Raw genomic sequence first — 11,372 nt, forward strand, 5'->3', positions numbered from 1 at the left:
AAAAAGAATTGATAGAAGCACAAGCAGCCACTATAGCCGCCAAACTCCGCCTGGAATTGATCCAAGCCGAAAATGAAGATGACGATGATTCCATAATAGAAGAGCCAAAGGACCGGGAGGACCAGGTCAGGGCCTGGGTCCAGACCTCGGCGGGCAGTATGGACAAGGAGCCCGCAAGCGAGCACATTGAGAACCGCCCCGTCAGCAAGGCCAACATGGAAGAGTGCGGCAACAGGGACCTGGCTAAGGCGATATTAGAAGCAGTGAGGAGCGCGACGACCAAGGAGCTGCCACCACAACCCGACTACATGCACCAGTTGCCGACGTTCGAAGGCGACTGCAGGGAGTGGGTGGCCTTCAAGGCTGTCTACGAGGATACCGCTCCACTCTTCTCAAGCGCTCAAAATATGGCGCGGCTGAGAAGAGCGCTGAAGGGACAAGCCAGGGAAGGAGTTCGCAGCCAGCTGTACTCCGAGAGCACACCGGAGGAAGTAATGGAATCACTGCGGCGGTGCTATGGAAGGGCGGACGCTTTAGTCTTAGCGGAGCTAGACCGCATACGAAGACTTCCGACGATAAGCGACTCCGCCTACGACATTTGCTCACTGGCGAGCAATGTTAACAATACCGTCGCAGCGATCAGGGGGCTGCGGAAACCCCAATATTTGATGTCGCCCGAACTGCTGAAGAGCATCGTCGACAAGATGCCGACCATCCTGAGGTTCCGGTGGTACGATCACATTATCGAAAAGACTGAAGGAGACCCGGACCTCAACACGATGTGCGGCTTCCTAAACAAGATGGCGGACCGGTGCGGGCCACACGCCGTGGCTGAAGTAGCAACGAAAAGACAACCATCGAGGCGACAGGCGACGCACGCCACAACTGACTGCACCGAGCGCGCAACTTCGGACAGAGCAATGAGGGACAAGCCGGCGTGCCCGCAATGCAAGGATGGACACCCACTATACGACTGTCCGAGGTACAAGGATGCTACGGTGCAGGAACGATGGAGAATGGCAAAGGAGTCGCGCCTGTGTTATAAGTGCCTCGACGGTAAGCACCGGAAGGAAACATGTCAACGACCGCCATGCCGCACGTGCAAGCGCTGGCACCACTACTCGCTACACAACGAGAAGCCGGAGACAGAGCCAGCAGAGAACAGGGAAATCGCGAACAACGTGCGACTTCCCATCAACTGCACACGGATCAGCAGGGCGTACTTGAAGATGGTGCCCGTTGAAGTCTACGGGCCATCGGGATCGACGACGGTGCTGGCCCTGCTGGACGAAGGCTCCACGGTAACTCTCCTGGACTCGAGCGTGGCGAAGCAGATCGGCCTGAAGGGACCCAAGGAGACGCTCCGCCTTGAGACCGTGGGCGGGAAGACCCTAACGAAGAAGGACTCGATGAAGCTTGACATCCGAGTTCGAGGGCTTCACCAGCGGCAGAAGAGGACGATCGTCGGAGCGCGCACAATGGATGACATGAGCCTTGCACCCCAGCGACTAAAGAGGGAAACCATCGAAGGCTACGCGCACCTGAAAAGCCTGGCGGACCAGTTATGTTACGATGAACAATCCCCCCAACTCTTGATCGGGCAGGACAACTGGGGACTCATCGCCGCCAAGACGACGCGCAGAGGCAGGAGGAACGAGCCGGTAGCCTCATTCACCCAATTGGGATGGGTGCTACATGGTCTCGACGGCAACAACGCCAAAGAGGTCAACTTCCTCACCTGCACCCATGTATCGATGCGCGAAAAGGCCTTGGACAGACTGGTGAAGGAGCACATCACGATAGAGTTGCACCCAAGCGTCCGAGCACGGATATGGAGACAAAGGCGCTCGACATCTTGGAGAAGGAGGATGACAGAGGTTGGAGACGCGATGATGGCAGCTTCGAAGCTCGGATCTACAATCCCTGTTCGAAGCGTTGTTGCGGTTCCGGAAAAGGCTCGTCGTGGTTATCGCGGACATCAAGGAGAGGTTCCTGCAGATAAGAATCAGGGACGAGGACCGCGACAGCCTGAGATTCCTCTATAGAGAAGATTGATGCGAGGCCGCTCCAAAAGAGTATAGAATGACGTCGGTCATATTGGGAGCGGCCTGTTCACCGAGCGCGGCGTCGTTCGTTACAAATAAGAATGCCAAGGATTACAGACATCGATATTCAGAAGCCGCGCGGGCAATAGAAGGCGCTGCATTCTGGTGAGCCTCGCAGGCGGTGTGACCCCAGCAGACATAGAGCTGGGGTCGAAGGAAGAAAAGACCCCGGGCCTGCGGTGGTTCTACGAGTCGGACGAGATGGGATTCCGGACACATCCACGAGACCCAAAGGATATAGAAGCACGGACCCCGACCAAACGAGAAGTGACTAGCGCGGTAATGTCAACCTTCGACCCTATGGGGCTGGCATCAGCCGTGCTAATAGAAGGGAAAGCGCTCATTCAGAGCATTTGGCGGAGCGGGATCGACTGGGACGACGTCATCCTGAAAAAGGACGAGGTGGCGTGGAAACGCTACATGGAGAACCTCCGCATGTTGCAAGGCCTCCGAATAGCAAGGTGCTTCTCGTGCTGCAGCACTGAGGGGGAGCTGCACACGTTCACCGACGCCAGCGAGAAGGCCGACGCGTGTGCAGTCTATTGGCGTCAGAAGACAGACGAGAGCACCTACCGCGTCACGCTTCTAGCAGGGAAAGCCAGGGTGACCCCACTGAGACCAGTCTCCATCCCAAGGCTGGAGCTGCAAGCTGCACTGCTGGGGACAAGGATGGCACAGACGATAGCGGACGAATTGGACATCGCGGTCGGTGGAAGGACGTACTGGACTGACTCCAGCACAGTCCTGACATGGATAAAGACCGACCCACGCACGTTCAAACCTTTCGTCGCGCACCGACTCGCCGAGATAGAACAGTCAACGAAGCCCCAAGAATGGCGATGGGTGCCTAGCTCGCAAAACCCAGCAGACGACGCAACTAGAGAGGCGCCGGCGGATTTCGACCACACGCACCGGTGGTTTAATGGACCCGAGTTCCTGGCGTGGGATGAATCGCGCTGGCCCAAGCCACGAACATTCAAGCAAGAACCGTCTGGAGAAGAGAAAGAGGCCTTCCTGGTCGCCACGGCGAGGACCGCTGACGCTAGACCCACGCCCGATCCGCACAGATTCTCGAGCTGGGTCAAGTTATTGAGAGCAACAGCCAGGGTCCTCCAATTTATCGAGCTGTGTCGACCCCGGAAGGAGAGCGCCTGCGTGTCCAGACAATTGGAGCAGCAAGATCCCACGTGGAGGACGACGCGAGCGAAGCAGCCCCGATCAACATGGAAGATAAGGACTCCAGAAGCACCTACAGAAGCGTGGCTGCCGCTCGATCCGCCCCACTTGAAGAAGGCGGAGAAGATCCTACTGAGGAGCAGCCAAGGAGAGAGCTTCGGTGAAAAAGATCCCGAACGTCACCCCAAGTTGCGACGGCTCGACGTCGTGATGGAAGATGGCCTGTTGCGCCTGCGCGGACGTATCGACGCAGCGCAATACATAGATGTAGGCTGCAAGCGACCGATCGTGCTGGACGGGAAGCACGTGATAGCGAGATTATTGATCAAACACTATCACGAGGCGTTCCAGCACGGTAACCACGCAACAGTGATGAACGAGGTGCGGCAGCGCTACTGGATCCTAGGTCTAAGATCGATCATTCGAGCGACGGCCGTCCGATGCCAGTGGTGCAAGGTCTATCGGAGTACACCACGCCTACCGCCCACCGGAAACCTGCCGATAGAGCGGCTACGACATGGAGAGCCGCCGTTCACCTGTGCTGCCGTCGATTACTTCGGGCCGATGACGGTGACTGTAGGACGACGTCACGAGAAGAGGTGGGGCGTGCTGTTCACATGCCTCACCACGAGAGCAGTCCACATGGAGCTAGCAGCGTCACTGACGGCAGACTCAATGCTGTTAGCGCTGCGCAGGATGGCCGCCCGACGAGGAATGCCCAAAATCATTTACAGCGACAATGGGACTAACTTCGTCGGCGCCAACAAGGAGCTCAAGCAGGCAATCGAGAATGCAAGGGAAGCAGACGTCGTGTCACGGGCCGCTCAGATGAACATAAAATGGAAGTTCATCCCGCCAGGAGCGCCGAACATGGGAGGCGCGTGGGAACGTTTGGTGCGGTCCGTGAAGACCGCGCTGGCGGTCACACTGAAGGAAAGACACCCGAGGGAAGAAGTTCTGCACACTCTTCTGTTGGAGGCGGAGCACGTCGTCAACTCGCGACCGCTCGTCGCCAGGGAAGAGAGTTGGGAGTCAGAAGCACTCACGCCGAACCACTTCCTCATAGGGAGGTCCTGCGGAGCTCCAAGCATCGGCGACTACACAGACGAAGACCTGACCGGCAAAAGGACATGGAGAGTGGCGCAGCGTATGGCAGACCACTTCTGGAGTAGGTGGGTCAAGGAATACCTGCCTACGCTGCTGCCCAGGAAGATCGACGGGAGAGCAGCTGGCGAGGACTTGCAGTGTGGGGATACCGTCCTCATAGTGGACTCCACGCTGCCACGCAACACATGGCCGCGCGGGCAAGTTGTCCACACCCACCCAGGCCCCGACAACCGTGTACGAACCGTCGACGTCAGAACGAGCGGCGGTCTGCTTAAGAGACCTGCCTCCAAGATGATCCTGCTGGTGCCTGCAACGAGCGACGAGCCCACGCCCATAGAGTCGCCACTACAAGGAGTCGGTGCTACGCACGAGGGGGAGGATATTGGCGACAGCGGCGTCGCCCCACGATTATAGAATAAGTTGAATAGAATTTATAATAGATTTATATAGATACATACATAGACATAGAGTTATAACAAATAGATAAATAACAAATAGATAAATTATATAGAGTGCATATAGATAGATAAGGATATAGATAACGTGCACATAGATTTTACTAAGAATAGAACGTAAGTTGCTTTGAAATAAATAGTATACACTTTTGCTTTATTATTCCCGATAGTTTTAAGATTAGCATATTAACTTAAATGAACACGCGCCCGGCCCGCGTCCCGAAACGATGTAACAAACAGCATTTATCTGTGTTCGGGACCGGGTATTTTGTTTATACGGGCGCGTCATATAGATTAAGCATAGAATAAGTTATATGTATCGATAGGGATTACAACATAGAATAGTTAAGTATAAGGCATTAGTATATACATTTATTAAATAAATAGATATAACGAATAAACCGAGCCGATCATAGTGAAAATGATCTCGACGAGAGCCGTATTTTACACGAGATCTCTGTAGGGTAACATTCCGAGGTAGTTAAGCGACCCTGCGACGCTGTCAGGTACCTGCCGACCTACCGACCGACCCTCGACCGACTACCTGCCAACCGCCGGCCGCCGACCCTCCGAACGAAGATTACATAAAAAAAGCACGAGTAAAGACATCAGCGCCTCGAAGATATTTATTGAAGAATTGAAGACTATTGACAGATCGGTCGGCTCGGTTTTACGTTCAGTAGCAAAGTTTTGAGTTTTAATTTCGAGTGAGCTTGTACGATATCGTACACCTCAGGACCCTACATTGACTGCTTCAGATCGACACGAATAATCGCCACGAGACGGGCATCCGGCGTCTTATAGGATTTCAAGAAATCTTATAAGATTCATAAACCCGTCCAACCTGGGTTGGCGTCACTCGCCTTATCGACACGGGTGACGTGCTGCGTACCCAACAAATAGTATTATCTATGGTGGAAGCTATGTTCATTCTATAATTGGAATTGCTCTCTGGCTTTGAACATTCAAAAAGTTAACGTGCTTTCTTATAAAAATTAAAAACTTGCAGATTTAAAAAAAGGTATAAATATTGAAGCAATAGCTTTCAATGTTGCTTCTCTTTGCAGGTTCGAAAATAATTATAATAATTGTAAGTGTAGAGATAAGTTAATAATAAAATAATAATAATAAATAACTCTTTGCAGAGCAACAACTTGGTTTTTTGTTTCATTAACAACACATTACATTTATTTTCAATACATATATTGCAATGTATATATTATTAGAAAAAGAGCAATCCCTGATGTTTTCCTTAGCTAGTTAGTGGTAAAACTGCATTCAGAATACGAAATTTTAAAAAAACATGATAAAAAATTTGTTGAAGTCGTCGTGGCCTACGAGTAACCGATAAGACGTCCGGTGCATTCGTGTTGAGTGATGCACCGGTGTTCGAATCTCAGGCGGGTACCAATTTTTCTAATGAAATACGTACTCAACAAATGTTCACAATTGATTTCCACGGTGAAGGAATAACATCGTGTATGCAATAAAAATAAAACCCGGAAAATTATAATTTGCGTAATTACTGGTGGTAGGACCTCTTGTGAGTCCGCGTGGGTGGGTACCACCACCCTGCCTATTTCTGCCGTGAAGCAATAATGCGTTTCGGTTTGAAGGGCCGTTATAACTTACTTGAGACCTTAGAACTTATATCTTAAGGTGGGTGGCGCATATACGTTGTGGATGTCTATCGGCTCCAGTAACCACTTAACACCAGGTGGGCTGTGAGCTCGTCCACCAATCTAAGCAATAAAAAAAAAGTACTTCACATATTTTATCAAAAAAGGCCTACGTTCTTCTGAAGCAACAAAGACATTCCATGTCCATGAATATTCATAGGTAGCGAAAGACGTTACGGTGAAATTTTACCGAAATGTCAAAAAAATTTGAATAAAACACACACGTGAAAGTGCAAACAATGAAAAACAGCGGTAATTTATACAGTAATTAGTCGCAGTCAAAGGGAAACGTCTTGTAGGCGATTTGTTTGACTCCTGAAAACAATGGATGACTTTCTTCAGAATATGATTTACGGGTACAGCGTTTTCGTACATAAAGTAGTTTATTTATTTACGAGTGCTCAGTCAAGACGCATCTCTGTCCGACTTTTTAACCTGTAACAACTAGGATCTTACAGAGCACTAGAATTGATAGTAAAATAAGATCTGAAATATGAATTTCATTGAAAGATTCTAAGAAAAAAAAGAATTAAAAAAAAGTTAAAAAATTTTAGAAGTGTATTTATGAATTTTATTGAAAGATTATAAGAAAAGAAAGAAAAAAATAAAGGAAAAAGTTAAAAATTTTTAAAAGTGTATTTCGAAATATTAGATACGATTTTTGATAAATATGTGGAAGAGGATCGCAGTATTGTTGATGTTGGCCGTGTGTTGTTATTGCTTGGAGAATAATGAAATGGCCAAAGAAGAATCTAGAGCCAAGAAAAAGAGGAGTCCCATTAGGCTCATAGGTGAGAACTTATTGCTATTAAATTCATAGTACATTTAGTATTTAATTAAAGGATTAGAAGGACTCTTTGTTACTTCTTGAAGTTAAAATGAAAATATGCTTCTTTCTTCCCGTGAGCATTTGTGAACGCTCATTGCGTAACTTATGTACACTATTTAAGATTTAGAAAAACTGAGCACAAATAATTGTATCTAGGATTTTCTATGGGCATCCGTGACTCGATATATATTAACATCTCTAAGCTGACACACATTAACACCAATTAAGAACCTTAAAAATTTTACTACGATTTTATTAGTTTGACGTAATGAATCTATCATCGGATGCAACGGAATTTTTCAACGTAATTTTTATCAACTTCAATTAATTTGAAAATACTTTATTAAACTACTTTAGTCCAATATCCAGATTGGCATAAAAAGCTAAGTCATTTATAATATTTTATTTTAATTTTACAAGCTCTCACACTTGCAATCGATAGGATGACGGTAAATTTTATTCTTAACTAGCTGACCCGACAGCCTTCGTAGTGCCTTAATCGATAAATAAAAAACCTAAACTTTCGTATAAAATAAACTTAAAATTAACAAAAGTAATCCGTCCGACGGGGGACACATAAAAGGAAAAACAAAATTGTTATTTTTATTTAATTCCAAGCATTTTCATATTTATCTACCTTTTAAACCTTATCTAGACTTCCACAAATAATTCAACATCACGATTAGCCAAATCGGTCAAGCCGTTCTCCAGTTTTAGCGAGACTAACGAACAGCAATTCATTTTTATATATACCTATATATAGATTATCGTCATGAAAAGTTTCTTAAAGTTGAAAAATTTAGAATAAAATATTTTTCATCAAATATTGTGTCTGTAGCGCAGCTGCTGTTTATAAAAAGTATAGTTCTAGAAATATAGCAAAAAATCGGCGTACAACCAGAAAGTAATGCAACCAGAAATGTAATATTTTTTGCCCAGCACGCAATATAAAACACTTAAAAATGTACTGACGTGGTAAATGAATAAATTGGTTAACAAGCAATATTCGCGGTCTTGGATGATAGTATAGAACGTCCACCAATAATAAGTAGAAATTTCTATTATTTTTCTCCACCTTATCCCGCTAGGTGGGGTCGGCACAGCTAATTTTTCTTTTCCATTCTCTTCTATCAGCCGTCATCTCAACACTCACTCCTCTCTCTCTCATATCGTCATTCACACACTCCATCCATGTCTTCTTCGGTCGACCTCTTCCCCCTCTACCTTGCACTACCATTTCCATACATCTCCTAGAAGTAGAAATTTGATTTTATTAAAAGTTCAATTATTTAAGTTAGGTTAGTGGTAGCATATTCATGGTTCATGCTTTATTCCAATACGATAATGTGTATACATAGCCTGTGTATGCTGCTGGCTATTTAATAGATAAACTCTTTTCATTCTAGCGCTGATACTCTTATTCATCTTCTCCAAAGTGGCAATCTTCAAAGTGGCATCGTTCTTCATGTTCATGGCGTTCTTCCAGAAGATATTCTACATGGTCGGGTTGGTCCTAAGCTATTTCATGAGGAACCAGCCCTTGCCTATTCCGCCCATGCCGCAGCCGGCCTACGGAGTACCCCAAGACTACAATACGGTCGGGTACAATTATGGGCCTCCCGAACAAGAACCGTTTCCAGAGAACGGGTTGCCCAGCATCGCCGAATTCCGAAAGTCGTTGAGCAATTGGTCTGGTAAATCATAACCAATATTTAATTGGAAAACAGATATACCAGTTCAGCCGCGCTGTTTCCCTTAAATTTTTAATTCCAATATGGATATAATATCTTGTGTTGTTCATTTTACTGGTGGTAGAACCTCTTGTGAGTCCACGCGGGTAGGTACCATCACCCTGCCTATATTGCTTATATGTGTGGACGAGCTCACAGCCCACCTGGTGTTAAGTGGTTACTGGAGCCCATAGACATCTACAACGTAAATGCGCCACACACCTTGAGATATAAGTTCTAAGGTCTCAGTATAGTTACAATGGCTGCCCCACCCTTCAAACCGAAACGCATTACTGCTTCACGGCAGAAATAGACGGGGCGGTGGTACCTACCCGTGCGGACTCACAAGAGGTCCTACCACCAGTAATTACGCAAATTATAATTTTGCGGGTTTGATTTTTATTACACGATGTTATTCCTTCACCGTGGAAGTCAATCGTGAATATTTGTTGAGTACGTATTTCATTAGAAAAATTGGTACCTGCCTGCGGGATTCGAACACCGGTGCATCGCTAGATACGAATGCACCGGACGTCTTATCCTTTAGGCCACGATGACTTCAAAACTTCCTCCTAACAATACTTGTTACCTGATTAGGAGATGGGTCTTGTCTCTTGCTGGCTAGTAGTTGAGCCTTCGCAACTTACTGTGCTATTGGGAGCCATGCTAAGAAATTTTCCGGTTTGCCACTCATTGAATCATTTCTGTAGGGCTTTCGTATATAACTTGAGCCTATTTTTAGATAACACATTCGATTTGTTTTTTCTATTTTAGGAGGAAAAGTTGAGGTCCTATCTAAAATTTTCATTAGTTGCATATTTTCGATAGACTGTTTAAGTGAGACTTAAAATTTAATTTACGTTAATTTCTTTATAATTTGAACTACTAATCTTAATAGTATCAATAATTATTTAACAATAAGGTATAAGCCATCCAGCACTGTAGGTTGTTACCATCCTGCCTTTTTCTGCAATGATGCTATCATGTGATCCAGATTCTCAGAGGCTCAAGTTGCGCGTTATCGTTCAGTTAGTAACGTTTATTTAGACTAAGATATCATATTCGAATCGGCCTAAATTTATTGGACACCTGTATGTTTTGTAGACCTAATTTATTTATTTTTGTAGATTTAATAATTTATTATTTTCCTTTTCAATAAAATTATAGTTTTAACGTGTTTCGTTTTATTAATACGCTTTTATTAGCTTCAGACGTATCTATGTTAGTATGTAACGGAATCTTTGAACACATGATTTTGACCCCCTTCAAAACGTTGGATTAACTCGAAAATTGGTACACTTATTATGGACCGATGACAATTCAATATTTAAAAAAATTTTGAAAACATTGAAATTCAACTTAGAAATTAAAAATATATAATAAATAGTTTAAAAAAAGTAACAAAATACGCTTTTATAGAAAGTCCAACTAAAAAATAGCCTTGGGTTCTTTTCAGGATATTATCAAAATAACCCTTCTACTCATATCTGTTGATAAAATATTTATAACTACTGATACCATGCACCCCACGCTTTTTTAAAATAAAATTTTTTTAATTCAAATTTATTTTCAATTTTTAGTTGGATTTTCTATAAAAGCGTATTTTGTTAGTTTTTTTAAAGTATTATTTATTTTAAACTAGCTTTCCGCTTGTGATTTCGTCTTTACGAATTACATTTTGTATCGCGTGGGCGGAGACCCGTGCTCTGAAGTGGAATGAGAAAAATTAACAGGAGTATTATGGCATCCGAAATAGCCTGAACAAGTGCCAAGTTGAAGTGGCAGCGGATAGGGTGGGTATATTTCTCGTAGATCTGTCCTACCACTTGGTCACTGTGGACAGAAAATTTACGAATGGCGACCACGTAACTGGAGGTGTGTGTGGATCTATCTTCCTTAAAGTAGACTGACAGTGGTCTCGAATCCACTAGATTAGGTGTCTGTAATATAAATGTTTTTGTGCTTTAAGTGTCAATGTAGTTTCAGTGGGCGGTCAAATTTCCGCGTGGTTCCTACGCGCGAAGACGTCGTTAGAGGCTCGGCCCCCAAAAAAAGGTGGTAGTTTACCCATTAATTTCGTATTTACGATGACCACGATAGATAGCCACTTACTTAAAATAATGAGCTATGGATGGTCTTTACATACATTTATAATGAACTCCTTCGTGATCGATTTTTCTAGCTGTTCATTTATTATTCGATGAGGAGAGGGATTAGTGGCCCTCCAAATCTACTTTGACTTCCTTCCTTCCTTCCTTCAAACCGAAACTCATTAATGCTTCACGGCAGAA

The 11,372-nt window shown here is 45.2% G+C and overlaps 1 protein-coding gene across 1 annotated transcript; it reads left to right on the forward strand.

Moving 5' to 3' along the window:
* Positions 1-2,306: 2,306 nt before the first annotated feature.
* On the forward strand, positions 2,307-9,056 carry LOC119628544 (uncharacterized). The gene is made up of 3 exons (XM_062668497.1): positions 2,307-4,742; positions 7,175-7,313; positions 8,758-9,056. Exons 1-3 carry the CDS (start codon positions 2,307-2,309, stop codon positions 9,054-9,056), a joined length of 2,874 nt encoding a protein of 957 aa, XP_062524481.1.
* Positions 9,057-11,372: the final 2,316 nt, after the last annotated feature.

Source organism: Bombyx mori, chromosome 5 (genome assembly GCF_030269925.1).
Source record: "Bombyx mori chromosome 5, ASM3026992v2".
Classification (NCBI taxonomy): Eukaryota; Metazoa; Arthropoda; class Insecta; order Lepidoptera; family Bombycidae; genus Bombyx; species Bombyx mori.